At 40.2% G+C, this 18,420-nt stretch overlaps 1 protein-coding gene across 3 annotated transcripts in view; it reads right to left on the bottom strand.

The window, feature by feature from the left end:
* Positions 1–16,433, bottom strand: part of itga1 (integrin, alpha 1) — a 235,270-nt gene extending 218,837 nt beyond the window's left edge. Inside the window, exon 1 of one of the 3 annotated variants that reach the window (XM_043688299.2) lies at positions 16,065–16,429. In XM_043688299.2, the coding sequence (XP_043544234.2) occupies positions 16,065–16,107 (43 nt within the window). In that variant the 5' untranslated portion in view covers positions 16,108–16,429. Of the gene's footprint in view, positions 1–16,064 lie in introns of all 3 variants that reach the window. The other 2 variants (XM_087989320.1, XM_087989321.1) reach the window with 2 other exon arrangements.
* Between the last annotated feature and the right edge of the window lie 1,987 nt (positions 16,434–18,420).

Here is an 18,420-nt window from a genome sequence, read left to right on the forward strand (position 1 = left end):
CATTGCATTTGCTATTCAAAACTCTATTTTTCTACATTAGTACAATGCTTGAAACTGATTACACCTTGTGAATAAGCACACTCACAAGAGAACAAAGAAAGCTGCTGTAAATAAAATGTTCTCTCTGCAGATACGAGAACTGAAATCATCAATGGAACAGATAACAAAACATTTACTGCCCCATTGCTGTTGTCATTGTAGTGTTTTCCATGTTTTACTCAAACTTTTCTGTTTTATGTTGAGTTATTATCCTGTGTCTATTGTATTAATTCTCAGCATGAAAATGCTGGCAAACAAGAATAATTTGTCGAAGTAGACTCTCAGTATTCAGAAAACATACTTTCAAAGCATGAGTGATCTTCCATTAGAACAAAGGATGTTATATTTACATGTCCTCTAACTGTATCACCTTGCCAAAAAAAGTTCTTTATATATAAAATGTATTTATCTGTCTGTCATTAATGTCTAAAGAGTGCATGCAATAAATTACTTTGAAGTCCAGTCCTATAATGTACAACAACATGGAAGTGATTAGGATTGGTTCCTGGCAATTCTTTGTTTGGATTACTCATGCAGATCCATGCTCATGAGAACAAATCAAATGTGATTCTTATGAAAGCAATCTAATTTAATTTGATGACAGCACTTAACTGCACTGAAACTGTCTTGCAGATACATCCATCATACAGCAGACTCTAAGAAGCTAGTTCTGCCGCATGCAAAGAGATCGGAAGAAATCAATCACAATATCAAAGCAATAAAATTTGGCTCAGTTAGTAACACTTCTGGCTCTAAGATAGAAAGTGCAGGCAAAAATCCTATATCATGATTAAAAGACAAGGACATGCAAGTTTATTAACTGTATTCCATAACTGAAACTATGGCAGAGTGGGACTACTCCCATGTCCCCATCCCCCATTGAAATTCCTAAGACTCCAGGCATTTATCAGTGCTCTTTCCATATGTTAGAAAGATGAGTGGGAGAGGGTATAACAGACATCAGGAAGGGAATTCCAGGATGTTGACGCAGCAATAATGAAGGATCAGTAATATATTTTCAAGTCAGGATGGTGACTGCCTTGGTGGAGAACCTGCAGTTGGGGGTGTTACCATGTATTTGCTGCCCTTATCCTTTCAAATGTAGTGGCCATGGATTTTGAAGGTGCTGTCTTAGGATATTTGGTTAATTTCTGCAGTGCATCTTGTAGATAGTACACACTGCTGCGACTGAATGTTGATGGCGAAGGGAGTGGATGCTTATGGATTTGATGCCAATTAAGCAGGCTGCTTTATCCTGAATAGTATCAAGCTTCTTGAGTCTTGTTGGAGCTGCATTCATCCAGGCAAATGACTTGTGCCTTGCAGATTGTGAACAGGTTTGGGGAATCAAGAGGTGAGTTATTCACCACAGTATTCCTTGCTTCTTGACCTTCTCTTTTATTCACACTATCGAGATGGCTAGTCCAGTTCAATTTCTGATCAATGGCAACCCCCAGGATTTTGACAATGGGGGAATTTAGTGATAGCAATACTACTGAATGTCAAGGGACTATGCTTATATTGTCTCTGTTAGATGTGGTTTTTGCCTGGCATTTGCTACTTTTCGGGCCAAGGCTGGATATTGTCCAGACCTTGCTGCATGCTGTTTAACCCCTGTTGATGCAGTCAGAACTTCTCCGCCACAGGAAACAGAGTTTTGTATTGAAAATGATCTCTTGTTAATACAGGAAGGTTTTCCTGTTTCACATTTAAAGAATCCCATCAAGTTCACAGTGATCAATAAACTAATGCCTTTTTAAGCTATTACCAGTTTCTTTACCTGGGTATCCACTCAAAAGGAGTGAAAAAAGTGGCACATCCCCAACAAGGATCAGTTTTCCATTACCTACAATGGATTACCACCGATAGATTAGCCTTTGTTATTATGGTTAGTCTCATGAGATCCTAATGAGCATATTCGTTTATTTTCGCTTTGTTAGAAATACAAGTTCTTAGCTCTTGATCTGCTGATACTTCATCCCTAGCTGTTTTGTTTCACAGATTTTGTTGCCCTCTGGTGATCTGCCATTGTTGTCCACTCCAATGGGCAGGTGAATGGAGCAGTCCCCAAGTCTATCTTATCGAGGACAAAAATGAAACCTATATAATTGTTCTTATTCTGACCCACATATTAGCAACCTATACAGCTCAGTTACCTGCCCCCACCCCTCCATAAGCTTATATTCAGTGTAACATTCCCTACATAGTGAACAAAAGAGATTCATGGGCTGTTGGATGACTGAGGTCCTCGAATCCTTCCCCTTTCAGAAATATCACCTCTGAAGAAGGCAAATTCATTATACATCCACCTCAACGCCTCAGCAGATACACTAGGGTAGAATTCCAGCAGATTCTGGCGCCACCCGAAATCTGACCCTCCAACCTTGCTGAAAATATAGTTGTTTTCTGGTACTATAATCGAAACTGGCATTTTAGTGTGGATGGAGTGCTTAAAATCTATTGGTTGGAAATTAAAGATAGCATCTCTAAAAGATGGCATGAATGATACCAAGTAATACTGGATTCGGCATGTGGCCAATACTCATCTGAGCCTAAGAAAAAACATAAACTGGTCACTTATCTCATTTGGTCTCTGCAGGACAAGTGTGCACAAATTGGTTGCTGTATTTTTCTATTTGGATCGAGTGATTGCTCTTCGAGTGTAATTTATAGTCTCCGCAATGTATCTTAAGAGCATGTAAGGTATTATATGAATTGAAGTTCATTCTTTAGGTTTTACCTAAAACAAATGAAATGACTAAGTTATCTTCTCCAACAATTAAAATGTATCAACCTTGAGAACTGAGACTAGCACTGTCAGCTAAAGCATTTTTAAAGGCTTCTTTCCAACTGCAATTGCAAATTTCAATGCCTGATCAATAATCCATATTTTAGGAATCTCTATCCTCATTGAGAATATTAATGGGCTTTAAATACACAGACAGGATCACCATTACAATCAAATAAAAATAATCACTGCATCTGCACTGAAGAGTGCTACATACAGATTTATGGCCACACAGTTATGAATGAAAATTTCAAAGTGAAATGAAAATTAGCTGTCAATCCAAGCTGAGCTATTTTGCTTTGAAATTAAGGACTACTGATAAATGCTGACCACCCAGAGAGTTTTCAAAACAGAAATTACCAAAATATAACCAAACTATAAAATCCAATCCCTTTCAATATAACTAATTTCATTTTAGCAAGGGACAAACTTTAAGTCTTTCATTTTGCATAAAATGAAAGGCAAGTAATTGTAAGTTAACACTGAAACAGAGTTTGAACATAGGATAATTAGAACCCAATTTGGTGACTGCTAAAAGGCAGTTAGATTCCTCTGGTCCTCTGGTCAAATTACTTGAAAACATGCTTGAAAAACTCCAGCCAAACATCATCAGAAACTGTTCAAGGTTTTGTGCCCTCTATCCGTCTGTAAGTTCATGTCTTGGTTAGGCATTTTGAAGAATTTATCACCATCATGACTAAATTGCTGTCTTAATATTACAACTTGTTTTAAGTTGAAGAATTGCTTCAGATTTGACTTAATACCTTGTTTTGAATAAATCTTATACATTTTTGTGTTTTCACTGCAGATTTGCACCAGCTGGGAGCACACATCGGGAATTTTGATGTAAAATATAAAAAATTAAGTTTTTCTTTCTTCCTGGTGTTTTTTACTCCCTTTTACTTTGATGTAGCAACGATAAAATGCCATAATCCTACAAAGCACAGAGCCTCTCTCCCATTAGAGAGAGGTAATATACTCAGGGTGGTTTAGGCTGAAGATCACAACACCTCAGGTGAGGGAGACATTGAGAAGAAGAAGCAACTTTAATTATGATTTGGAGATGCTGGTGTTGGACTGGGGTGTATAAAGTTAAAAATCACACAACACCAGGTTATAGTCCAACAGGTTTAATTGAAAGCACTAGCTTTCGGACCATTGCTCCTTCCCAACCTCAGTTGGTCTGGGAACTGAACTCATGCTGGGGGCATTACTCTGAAGGGCTTATGCCCGAAACGTCGATTCTCCTGTTCCCTGGATGCTGCCTGACCTGCTGCGCTTTTCCAGCAACACATTTTCAGCAGTGTTACATAACCAACCAGCCAACTGAGTTAAACAACCCCTTTTCTCTGCTATAGACCTCTTTGACTCTATGACTAATTCAATGGTCCTCATAGGATTTCTGCTCCAGTAGGATTTGTAATAAAATCTGAGAGAATTGGAATTCCAATATGTTGTAGTTGTTCATGAATGTGATTTGTTATTTCTTCAGTTTTTATCTTAACGTTTTTTATTTGAAGGCAATGTCACTCAGTGTGTCACAGAATAGCATAGAAAAGAGAGACATGTACCAAAGCTCTTTGTCTTGCATTCATCAGGACCAACATGTGAAAGAATGCTATACATCAATCATCACAACAATTTATACTGCAGGAGATAAGTGGCATTGATTGGTTGGCAAGTTAACTCTGATTGGCTGAAGTTATGCCATGGGTAGAGCAGCCGGAAGGTATGGACAGTTAAGATCCATAAGTCTCTAATATTTCATGTTAGATGATCTCTATAATCAGAGTAATGTGACTTTACTTCTTGTTAGAACTCAATTCAAAACAAATTGCTTTTACTTCAATGGCTATTCTATTTAAACTTTTCATTTATTCATTAATAACTTTAGGATTCCCCTTTGGGCATTAGAAAGTATGTGAAGATAATGCGGTTTAACTTAGCTTGCATATTATCCCCATCCCATGCAGCACTTCAAATTCTATTTAGCACCAATCTTTAATAGTTCAGATAAAATTGCAAATTCAAATAATATTTTTCTATAAGACAATGCACCATTTTAACAAGGGTGTATCACTTTCCAATTATAACAGCGAATACATTTCAGATTTAATTGGTTGTAAGTGTTTTTGGATGTTTGGAGGCTGTGAAAGGCAACAAAAAATGTAAATCTTCCTTTCTTTGTACCTGTAACATATATTTTGGATCGATAAGCTGACCAATGTTTTCCTTATTAATGTTTGATTATAGAAATGGTTTTCAATTGTCATGTTAAGAATCTTAAAATGATAATCTCATAGGCTGCTCAAGTATAAGCAGAAAACCTCGAATAATCAGAATTTGTGTTGAGTGTATTACATTTGGGCCTAGTGCTCAGTCTGCCCAAACTCCGTTCACAGACAGAGGATCAAATACAAGAGAACGTTATGGATACACATTAATTGCCATTTTACTTATTTAGAATAGACAAGAAAGAACCAGGCTATTTACTGAACTAATTCACGCTGGTGCTTGTACTTTGCATTAAGTTCCTGCCATTCCACCTACCTAAATTCAATCATTGGCATAAATTTTTGTTTCTTTTCCTGTCTCACACTCATCTAGTCATCGTCTCAACGCATCTAAATTTGTTGCTCAACCACTTCCTGCGGTAGTGAATTTCACATTTCAGTTGCTTATTTTTCCAATGTATTTGTTCATAACTACCTTATGTTTGTGTCTCAGAGTTTTGGATTCCCTCACAATTGGAAATATTCTCTCCATCTTCTTATATCATGGAACTCAAAACTGTATAATCAAGATTCTATAAAATATATAGTACAACTTTACTTGTAATTTTATACTCCACCATACTACAGTCCACTCCTTCATCACTCCCAACACCTCCACTCCTCCCATGGAATCTGCCACGCAACCACAAATAATAAAACGTGTCCTTTTATCTCTCTCTTCACTGTCAAAGGTGAAGCAACAATTTACTTCAACTTTTTTCAATTTAGCATGCAGTATCGCTGCTCACTGTGCAGTATTTTCTCACCGGAAGACCAAATGCCAACTGAGTGATCACTTTGAAAAACACTTATGCTCAGTTTGTAAACAAAATCATCATTATCTGGTTATTTATCATTTCAATACACCAGCTTCTTCTAATGCTCATGTTTCTGTCCTAGGTCTGCTACAGTGTTCCAGTGAAGCCCAAAGTAAGCCAGAGGAACAGTGCCTCACTTTACAATTAGGCCTTCACATTTTTCTGGACTCCATATTGAGTTTAGATTAGATTAGATTCCCTACAGTGTGGAAACAGGCCCTTTGACCCAACAAGTCCAGACCAACCCTCTGAAGAGTAACCCACCCAGACCCATTTCCCTCTCACTAATGTACCTAACACTATAGGCAATTTAGCATGGCCAATTCACCTGACCTGCACATCTTTGGACGGTGGGAGGAAACTGGAGTACTCGGAGTAAACCCACGCAGACACAGGGAGAATGTGCAAACTCCACACAGACAGTCGCCCGAGGCCAGAATCAAACCTGAGATTCTGGTGCTGTGAGGCAGCAGTGCAAACCACTGAGCCACCGTGCAACAACTTCAGGTGTTGGATTTATCCTCATTTTGATACTTTTCAACTCCAAGTGCCTGAATCTTGTTTTCATTTATTTGCTTTCTATCACTGACCATCTTTACTCTGATATTAGCACTGACTCTGGACCAATACTTTTGTTTTTTTTCACTGAACCATTAACGTTGCCTTTTCTTCTCTGAAATCTTTGATCTTTAATCAGCTATGAGCTAACCAATAGGACAGGTGTAAACCAATGTGCCAAACACAGATGTAAAGGTTCACTCATGGAATGGAACATTGAAGGAGAAATAATAGAATAACTACAACATGGGTTTGAGAACAAGAAGGTGGCATGGCAAAACTGGTCAAGACACAAGTTTACTAAATAGTCTGCAAAGTGTGATTTTTAAATTGTTAGGGCTGTGCAAAAATCGTGGTCTGTGTTTGTGTGACAGTAAAAATACCTCCTTCACTTCAGCATTGGAGATTGGTAAAAATGTTGGAGATAAAAATCTCAGACAGCAGTCTGTGTTTATTCAAGCATAATGTTCAAACTGGGGTCCAGAGAGTATAGCTTTGAACAGGACAGTGATGTCCTAAAAAGCAATTAAATGAGCCTCAAACAGACTTTAATTGATATTGATGACACAGAGATAGCAAGGGATAGGTATAAAAAGAGACTTTAAAAACAACTTGCTGCTGCATTGGATAGAGCAGTTTGATCATTTACTCCTACGACATACCAGGAAAACTGTTGACTGATTCACCACTTGATCCAGATACCAACATGTGGGTTTATAAGAAATCAATATCTTTGTGAGTGTATACTGTTGTCTAGTAGTTTAACAAAGATATATCATATTTAGTGGCACGGTATCTACATTGTTTTGTGTTATTGATATCTGGACCAGAATATTAGGTTCTATAGGCAAAACACTTTTGGAACACTGCATGCAATTCTGTCTCATGGCTATTTGAAAGATGTTGTGAAACTTGAAAAGGTTCAGAAATGATTTACGAGGATGTTGTTGGGGTTGGAGGGTTTGAGCTATACGGAGAGGCTGAATAGACTGGTGCTATCTTCCCTGGAGCATCGGAGGATGAGGGCTGACCTTATAGAGGTTTTTAAAATCATGAGAGGCATGGATAGTGTGAAGGGTTAAGGTCTTCACCAGGGTAGGGGAGTCCAAAGTTGGAGGGTATTGGTTTAAGGTGAGAGGGGAAAGATTTAAAAGGGACCTAAGGGGCAATGTTTTCAAGCAGAAGGTAGTGCATGTATGGAATGAGCTGCCAGAGGAAGTGGTGGAGGCTGGTATAATTACAACATTTAAAAGGCATCTGGATGGGTATATGAATGGGAAGCGTTTAGAGGGACATGGACCAAATGCTAGCAATTGGGTCGAGATTTATTTAGAATATCTGGTTCACATGGATGAGTTAAACTGAAGGGTTTCCATGCTATACATCTGCATGACTCAATGACATTCAAAACATGCAATATGTATTACATAGAAGGTCAAGGGTGGCAAATATATGGGAACATCACAATCTAGAAGTTTCCCTCCAAGTCAACTTGGTACTATATCACCATTCCTTAACTGACACTGAATCAAAATCCTAGGACTCCCTTTCTACGTATGCTGTAGGTGTACCTATAACACAAGGCCTCCAACAACTGAAGAAGGTGGCTCAGCACGGAGGGCAGTTAGGGATGAGCAATAAATGATGTCTTGCAGAGGTTACCTACATTTCATGAATGAATAAAAATGCCTGTTTCAGAGATATCAAGAAAGTTTTTGTAGCTGTATCATTAACAAGTGTTAGAGCTAGAAACATTAAGGAGAAGGTGGATCAGCCAAATAGAATGCACGTTCATTAGTGCGAAGCAAACAGCTGAATTTATCAAAATAAACATATCCTTTGTTCCATTCACATTTTAATGAACAGTAATGAATTTCTGTGCATTACGCACATCCCAATTTTAAACTTTGCTGCACATTGGATGGAAGTGAAAAAAACTTATTGTTCAAAGTTTGTGAGAAGATTTGTAGCTCGGGTGCTCGTTGTTGTGGTTCCGTTCGCCGAGCTAGGAATTTGTATTGCAGACGTTTCGTCCCCTGTCTAGGTGACATCCTCAGTGCTTGGGAGCCTCCTGTGAAACATCACAGAAGTGCCTCACAGGAGGCTCCCAAGCACTGAGGATGTCACCTAGACAGGGGACGAAATGTCTGCAACACATATTCCCAGCTCAGCGAACAGAACCACAACAAAAACTTATTGTACCTATGCACTGAATGCAGTGAACATGTGGCCTAATGCTGTTACAGTACAATGCAATGGAAGTGGACCATGGAAGAAACATAGTAAAGAAAAATGCAGGATGTGGACTGATGCTATTTAGCCAATATTCCAATTTCATCGAGTTAGTAAATAGACAGCCTAGAGCAGTCAGAAAATCCCAGTTTGCTGATGTACAGAAAGGAGTCATGTGTCTGCAGCAAATGACTAATTCACTTGATTCCTGCCTTTCCATATAATTCTGCGCAATTTTCCTTTTCAGATAGCTGTCTAATTCCCTTTTAAATCTTTCAAGTGAACCTGTCTTCACCACAGTCTGAACTTGTGCATTCCAGACATCAGTCACTCTGCATGAAATAAATTTCTTCTCATGTCACTTTGACCAATTAATTGAAATCTCTGCCTTCTTATTGTTGGTTAAAAATCACACAGCACCAGTTATAGTCCAACAGGTTTAATTGGAAGCATACTAGCTTTCCTTCAGCAGGTGGTTGTCAAGGAGCGACGCTCCGAAAGCTAGTGCTTCCAATTAAACCTGTTGGACTATAACTGGTGCTGTGTGAGTTTTAACTTTGTACACCCCAGTCCAACACCAGCATCTCCAAATCATTCTTATTCTTGAACAGTTTCTCCCAACTCTGTTCAGACTCCTCATGATTTTGTAAAGCTCTGTTAAATCTCGCTCAGCCTTTTTTTCTCAAAGGAACACGGTCTTAACTTCTCCAATTTATCATCATCACTAAAGTTCTTCATCCCTGGAACCATTCTCATGAGTCTTTTCTGCACTCAAAACAAATGCTTTCACATCTTTCCAGAAGTGCTGTGGCTAGAATTGGAGACAATACTCTAGTTGAAGCTAAACCAGGGCTAAAATTAGGGAAGAAATTCAGTCTGTCTCTAACAAGTTACAGTTGTACATTAGTTTTACAAATATCTGAATTATGCACAAAAATTATGATAAAGGCAATGTTTGATTGAGATCACAAGCATTGTAATCAAGATTGGGAAAGTTCAGGTTTAAATGTATTAACTACAGAATCCATATGATGTAATATTGTGAGGGAGATGTCATTTGAGTACATTTCTGCAAATTACAGACTTCAGAGTTGCACTATGATGCTGCTTTAATTGACTGGAAATAAAGCTGCATTTTGTGTGATTACTGTTAAGAATGTCTGCAATGAAATGTTATTCAAAACATTGGCAAGACCTCTCCTGACCAAAAAAAAACACACTTTTTTCTATTGTAGTTAATTGCACAGCATTTATGAAAAGAGTAAAGGAGGGCATGATTCTATGTTTGCTGCTGAAAAGGTCTCGTAGAGATTGATAACATAAGAGAAAAAGATGTTACCTTGGGGACAGGATTCCCCTATATGGGGTCAATAGTAAAACACAACACTGGGATATAACTTAATTCTGCAAAGTGCTCACAGAAAATCGGCCCAAAAATAACAAAGCCTAAAAGTAGCAGGAAAGAGATAAGTAAAACCACAATGCCTGTTTGTTGTTATATAAATTGAATAAATATTAAATCTTGCCGTACTGAAATCAGTTCCTTGGTCAATTCCTAAATGCCAGACTACTGGCTGATGAAAAGATGTTTACAAAACAAACATATGTTGAAGGCAGATGTAATATGAAACTTGGGCAAAATTACCAAGAATAGGCATGTTAATCTAGCCAGTCTTGCACTCAGAGTTTGGAGACTACACTTTATCACAATAACAAAATGTGCTAGCAAACTGTGTGCACAGTGGGTGAATTTTTCTAGCTCCTGTTGTGCAAGATATCTGGCCCACTATAACCATATATCAAAATTCATGAACTGTGCCACCATTATTTTCCAATGCACACCAACAATTCATTGGGTAGTTGTGAGCTAGTTGTGTCTCAGAACATTTGCTCTTGGCTACTATGCATCCTTATTTGTATACTGGAGACTAATACCTAGAGTTCCTCCTTTCAGTTGTACAGTCTCTGTTCCTTGCCTTCAAACTAAAGTTTTGGTTTCAAGTTCTAATCCATGGAATTAAGCACAAAATCTAAGTTTGATGCCATTGCAACAAAAGGGAGTGTTGCTCTATGTGTAGTGCCATATTTCTGATAAGACATTGTAGATATGCCTAATCAAGTCTCACAGTTGATTGTAAGGGTAAATTCAATGGTGGATAGGCGCAAGGCATTAGAATTAGGCGAATGAGAATAGGACCATTTGGCAAGTTATATACATTACTGAGGAAGTTAGCAAAGATAACATGGAGAAAGATGATGAAGGAATTAAAGCTAAGGATGAGAATGTTAAAGAAAAGATGTTGGGGGAGTGATGTAGGTCAACTGAGTCAGAAACCAAAGGTTGGTAAGACAGGATAGAATATGATATTATATTTGGGATTCAGACTTTGAAAGCCTAACCATTCTTGTTGACATAACTGAATGGATCTGAAAATGTGTTGCTGGAAAAGCGCAGCAGGTCAGGCAGCATCCAAGGAACAGGAAAATCGACGTTTCGGGCATAAGCCCTTCTTCAGGCTTGCAGCCATAACTGAATGGATTGCAAGCTCACCTCTTATCATAGTTTAGAGTCATAAACACGAGTGATGTGTGGGTCCAGAGTTCACTAAAGCACAGGGAATTGAGAATTCAGCGGTTCACCTCAATCTACTAAGCTTTAACTATGCAGCATGCATGGCTGCCACTGCTTGACAGAATTGTTTTGCAGTCATCTGGGGAGTAGGTCGTGGTAGTGAAGCCAGTTCTGAGAGAGGAAGAGGGATGCCAATGGTGGGTGCGAAGAACTATCATGATGGAGGGGGTCAAGCTCAGGAGCAGGTAAAGAATTGAACAGTGGGGAGGGAGGCTAATTCTGTGGCCTGGGTTGTGGTGTTGCAGGTAGGGGTGGAGGTCAGGTGGTTAGTCTCATATATCTGTGTGGGGTAGTGGTAGTGGTTGCAGGGAGGTTTAAAGATGTGGGAGGGAGAGAGATTGGTTTAGAGACTTTTGAGGAAAGGATTGTAAACTTGAGTTGGGAGGTGAAAAATCAGAGGCTCAGGAAGACCAGGCATCTACAGGGAGATTCCGAAAGTTGGACAAGAACGAAGCACTTCAGCCTCATTGTCATAATTAAAGTGCCAACCTTGGTGGGATGTTTGGCCTCTGCTAACACTAGAAGTGAGCAGGGTGAAGTTGAGATTCTGATTTTTTTACAGTTTACCATAAGACCCTGTGGGAAAAAAAGATCTGCCACCCTCCTTACCCTCAGCATGGCCACATAAAGAACACAGAAGCTGGCCTGCAAAACACAGAGATCAAGCCTACCAACACATACAGAATCAGCCCAGAGTGCCCTAGTCTTGGCCAAACAGGCTAACATAGAAACCAGATATGGCCAAGTTACCCCCAGACCAGAGAATACACTTTCTATGACAGCTTTCACAATCAGTTCCCAGCCTAGATTAGCACTGCAGTCCCAGTACCGTAAAGGTAGGCTCATTTCCCATTGAAACTGATACCGCATAAACAAAGAAGCAGACTGAGAGATCCCGGAAGGCTTCGCTCGCAGGAGGAACACAATGGACACACCTGAATGCCAGGAGAAGTGACATTTACACATATTCGTGCAGATTGGAATACAATGAAGAATCCTCTGGAAGAACTCTCACCCACTTATGGAGATGGCTGGAAACTCCTGTGTCAATTAGAGTCATAGAGATATACAGCAGGGAAACAGACCCTTCAGTCCAACCCGTCCATGCTGACCAGATATCCCAACCCAATCTAGTCCCACCTGCCAGCACCTGGCCCATATCCCTCCAAACCCTTCCTATTCATATATCCATCCAAATGTCTCTTAAATGTTGCAATTGTACCAGCCTCCACCACTTCCTCTGGCAGCTCATTCCATACACGTACCACCCTCTGCGTGGAAAAGTTGCTCCGTAGGTCTCTTTTATATTTTTCCCCTCTCACCCTAAACCTACGCCCTCTAGTTCTGGACTCCCCCACCCCAGGGAAAAGACTTTGTCTATTTAGCCAATCCATGCCCCTCATAATTTTGTAAACCTCTATAATGTCACCCCTCAGCCTCCAACGCTCCAGGGAAAACAGCCCCAGCCTGTTCAGCCTCTCCCTATAGCTCAAATCCTCCAATCCTGGCAACATCCTTGTAAATCTTTTCTGAACCCTTTCAAGTTTCACAACATCTTTCTGATAGGAAGGAGACCAGAATTGCATGCAATATTCCAACAGTGTCCTAACCAATGTCCTGCACAGCCGCAACATGACCTCCCAACTCCTGTACTCAATACTCTGACCAATAACGGAAAGCATACCAAACGCCTTCTTCACTATCCTATCTACCTGCGACTCCACTTTCAAGAAGCTATGAACCTGCACGCCAAGGTCTCTTTGTTCAGCAACACTCCCTAGAGCCTTACCATTAAGTGTATAAGTCCTGCTAAGATTTGCTTTCCCAAAGTGCAGCACCTCTGAATTACAGATGAATTGCTGCTGCCGGACGCTTGAATAACTTCTATTCAGTTTACTCTTGTTTTAATCTCTTTACAATTTTCACCATTGTACTGTAACTGCTTTACAATTATCAGCTTTTTGTTGCACCCCTGTAAAGATTGCCTGCATTGTCCATTCGGAGAAGAGCATTCTGGCCATCTGTGCAGAGAAGTAGTTCTGTATCAGCCCGGTCAATTTCTCTTCTGTGATATCGCTTTGTTCAATAAGCTGCTTGTCAATTTCACCGCAGTCCTCGTTTGTGGTCTCTGACTCATTGGGCTCAATTTGTCCAACAGCTTCTAAGACATAGGAGCAGAAGTTGGCCATCTTGACTCTGATCTCCAGCATCTGCAGTCCTCACTTTTGCCTAGTTGATTTTAACCTTACTGCGAATCGTCTTGCAAGGATGCCTACCTTGAAGATGTTCTCCTCCTCTCTCTACAAAGATCTCAGTGAGTCTCTCTCTCACTGCAGCCCCCAGGTCATCTCCTCTGCCTGAAGCTGTTCAACCATGTCCTGAAACAGACTCACTACCAGAGCCACATCTGCTTCCTCAGTGCCTACTGCAAATCTTCCTTCCCAACTACAGCTCCACCATCCTCTCCAACCTATCACCTTCACCCCCATCTCCATCCACCTATTGCACTCTTATCGACCCTCTCCTCAGCCCCAACCCCCTCCCATTTATCTCTCCACCCTGGAGGCTCCCAGCCTCAATCCTGATGTCAACTTTCCTGCTCCTCGGATGCTGCCTGACCTGCTGGGCTTTTCCAGCACCACCCTAATCTTGACTCTCATCTCCAGCATCTGCAGTCCTCACTTTCGTCATTCAGCCCATCATGTCTGCTTTGCTGTTCCGTGACATCATGGCTGATCTGATCATCCTCAACCGCACTTCCCTGCCTTCTCCCTAAAGCCCTTGTTTCCCTTCCTGATTAAAAATCTGTCTATCTCAGTCTTGAATATACTTAATAACTCAATATGAACTGCTCTCTGTGGTAAAGATTTCTCTAGATACACACCCCCTCTCGTCCTAGACTCTCTACAAGGGGAAACAACTGATCCCAACCTACCCTAACAAGTCCCCTAGGAATCTTGTATGATCCAATAAAGTCATCTCTCATCCTTCTACATTCCAATAATACTGTCCCTCTGTGCCCAGTATTAATCTAGTGAACATTTTCTGGATTGCCTTTAATATTACTATATCTTTCCTCAGATAACAAGCCCAAAACTGTTCACAGTATTTAAGGTGTAGTATGACTAGTGCCTTGTATAGTTTTAGAAGAACCTCCCAACTTTTATACTCCATTCCCTTGTAAATTAAGATCTAGATTCCATTTACCTTCCCTATTATCAAGTGAACTTGGATGCTAGATTTTTGTGGTTCATGGATGAGGACTCCCAAATCTCTAGCTTTCTGCAGTCTTCACCATTTAAATAATGTCTAGCCCTTCCATTCTTCATGCTGAAGTGCATAACCGAACATTTCCCCATATCGTATTCTACCTGACAACTTTGTGCCCCCTCACATCTCCAACCCTACCAAAACCACACCTTTTCTGGAGTTACTAATACACTTTGGTTGTAGCTATGAATGAAGACCAAAAGATCCAAGGCTCAGCCTGTAATTGTTGCACATCCACATGACACACATTCAAATGGGATCACAATATGTTGAGAGGAAATAAGAATTTGAGTAGACTTTGCCTTTTCTCATCCAGTAGGACAGCAACCAACTGTCAAAACTCTTCAAGAGCCCTAACTGAAATCACCAAACCCGTCAGTACTGAGAATCTTCATAACTTTGTTCCATGTGAAATGTTTACTAACTCAGCTACTAAGCGGCTGGGTGCTAACAATGTTCAAAAAACAATAACAGACAGAATTGTTTACACCTTAGAGATGTACTATATGAGCTTATCGCACTGCAACCATTGTCAAAATGCAATTGAAATATTGACTAGACTTTTTTGCATGTACAGGAAAATGCCTTAGTTACGATGTGGCTGCATTACTTGATTCCACTCTCTTGATAAAGAACCCAGCTCACAATTGGGTTGTAGCCAGTGTAGGCAGTCTGCTTTCATCACAACTGAGAAGACAACACCCTGAGCACTGGAGCTGGTCCGGTGAAGGTTGTGTTTCTTGCACATGGGAACGATTAGAGAAATCTGCTTTCATCCACTTGTTATAATGAGCGGAAGGAATTGCAGAACAATTTTGAACTCTTGACAATGATAAGGAGCAAGGGAGATTTTAAATGAAATCCAAACGCGGAACTTTTGTTTATTTTAAAAAAAAAACTGTACGAACCTTCCAATTGATTTATCTGGCTTTTTACACGTCAATCCATTTGTCACTGTACTCTGAAGGGTTTATTCCCTTTCAAAATGTTCAAAATAATAAGCGGAAATCCATTAATAATGCTCCTTAAGTGGGAATTAGAGCAGTCATTCAAAATGCTATCAAGTGTAATGAGTTGGCAGGATGCTTCACTGAACAATAACGGTACTGCTCGGAACAGAGATACAAAACAAAAGCAGTATCTTGTTCGGACAACTAGAGACTATTAAATGTGATGCAGCATTCGCTCGGTTTGATCGCCTCATTGGATGTTCTATCTTTTTCCATCTTACATAGAAATAAGGCGATGAAAAAAGAAACATACTTGGAAAAAATATTTCTTATCCACCGAAAGGGAGAAAGCATTCAGTATAATCAACAGTGACCTTCACCACATTACAGATTGATAGATAAACTATAGTTGTCTACTGTGTACAGCAAAATTAAATCTTAACATCACCTCGACAAACTTCATAATCTCCTGTAACTCCGAAATTCAAAGATATATCTTCTTACCTACGACCAGAAATAGAGCAGTGGTGTGGAGCTTCGAGAACATGGTTGATTTCTTTTAACAGCTCAAAGAACAGGGAAACAGCGTTTTTGACCTGAGACCGGGAGAAGTGATCCGTCTGAATTCAACTTGTTCCAGTGACAAGTTCTTAAAGTTCAGTGGCAGTTAGCGCAAGAAATATGAGGAAATCTCCAGGCATTTCCTGTTTGGCTGAAATGACAGAGGATAAAACTTGACTCCACACTGCATTTGGAATGATGACCATGCAGGCTTTTGGATGGATTGGAAATTGCCCGCGGCTGCAGGGTAGAGGCGCATTAAATTTCACTCACATGTTTGCATCGAGCGCACGATTAAAATCAGTGCCCGGATCTCACATCTTACTGTAACTGGGGGTGGGTGAACTGATCCAACCAGTATCACAGGGCTCAAGGTGAAAGAGTTCCCCAGAGTGAATGAAAGGAGCAATTCAGAAAGTCTACAGAGATGTATGACCAACATATGAAAACACACACAGTCCCGGCTATTATAGCCTCGTTAAACTCTCCAGATTTATTTTAAATTCTCTATCCTTGACCGCAGACTCACTTACTACTAATGAACGTCACCAACATTATTAAAAGGGCGAGCGCGTTTTCCTTCAGTACTTTAAGAATCGAAATAAATTTTATTTGTGGCCAAGTGGCAAAGATTAACAAGAGAAAATAGGTTACCGGCGATTGGTAACCGCACGTTAAGCGAGTATGTTTTTCACTCAGAGATAGTGAGCACTGTCCCTGTGCGGCGCCAAGTTATTAGAGAAAATACGTTATTGGTGGGAATGCACTTTTTTTGTTAAAAAAAAAGCTTAATGTTTAGACATGCCTGAGAAATAACAGCATTTGCTGTTACTCCATGAAGCTGGTTCTGGAAAGGTAACGACCTCGGTCAAGAGGCTAGAAAAGGGGAGGATTGATTTCAAAACCAGTGCTGCACGGTGGTGCAGGGAGTTCTGAGAAAGATGAAACCGAATATCTGAGTTGATCTAATTTGCAGGAAATCCCGAATGGAGTCCAAACAAATGGACTCAGAAATATTTGCTGTTTAACATTTGCTGAGTGATCCATCAATGACGGGAGGTAGGAATTAGTTTGGGGTTCTGGCTAACTGGGGGTCGATATGAATACATTACTGTTTATGTTTCAGAGGAAGGAAGTTTCATTTTTCTACAGAGATGGGAAGACATTCTCTCTCTCAGAGAGTGTCTGTGGAATTTTCTTCCCCAGTAAACTGTGGGTCAATGAATTTGTTCAAGTCTGAGCAGGGTTTTGGATCAAGTCAAGGATTAAATGGAACATACAGGAAAGTGGAGCTAAAATCAGATCAAACATGAATTTGTTGACCATAAAACAGGCTTAATGGGCTGATTGGCCTGTTACTGCTGCTTTCACCTGCAGGAAGCAGTAGCTGAGAGGAGGTGCTGTATTTGTCCAAATTGTTTGGGCCTGAGGTCAACACTTTTCATGCTGAATGGTTAAGTTCTATCCTAGACTAGACGAAGGGTTCAATGATAGTCTCAGTCCACCAATCTTCTATTCAAATTTGTAAAGAATGGCTCATATGGGCCATGATTTTTACAATGGGGTCAATCGCCTACCCTCCTGTGACCATTGCCAATATGGGATAATTGAACCACTGCTGTTCAATTTCAATGCTGAGAGGCTGCAGGGTGACTTGGACATGCTGGCTGAGTATGCAAGTACTTGACAAATGCAATATCATGTGGCTTAATGTGAGATCATCCACTTTGGTGGCAAAACCAGAAATATAGATTATTATATAAATGGCAACAGTTTAGTAAAAGGCGAGGCGCAACAAGATCTGGGTGCCACGGTGAAACAGTTGTCCAAAGGTGACATTCATGTATGGTAGATGGTGAGGAAAGTTATGGCATGCTGGTCTTCATGGCAAGAAGATTTGAATATCAGAGTAAGGATATCTTGCTGCAGTTATACAAGGCCTTGGTGAGGCTACACCTTGAGTATTGTGTGCAGTTTTTGTTTCCTATTCCGAGAAAGGACATTCTTGCTACTGAGGGAGTCCAGTGAAGATCCACCAGACTGATTCTCAGGTTGGCAGGACTGATATATGAAGAAAGGCTGGATTGACTGGGCCTGTACTCGCTGGAATTTAGAACAGTGATGGGGGGAATCTCATTGAAATACATAAAATCCTGATTGGACTGGACAGGCTAGACGCAGAAGAATATTCCTGACTTTAGAGAACTCCACAGCTGGGGATCACAGTCTAAGAATAAGGGGTAAGCCATTCATGACTGAGATGAGGAAGAATTTCTTCACTCAAAGAATTGTGAACCGT

The sequence above is a fragment of the Chiloscyllium plagiosum genome, unplaced genomic scaffold (genome assembly GCF_037043375.1).
Source record: "Chiloscyllium plagiosum isolate Xiang-an unplaced genomic scaffold, Cpla_swu_hap1 HiC_scaffold_1, whole genome shotgun sequence".
Taxonomy (NCBI): domain Eukaryota; kingdom Metazoa; phylum Chordata; class Chondrichthyes; order Orectolobiformes; family Hemiscylliidae; genus Chiloscyllium; species Chiloscyllium plagiosum.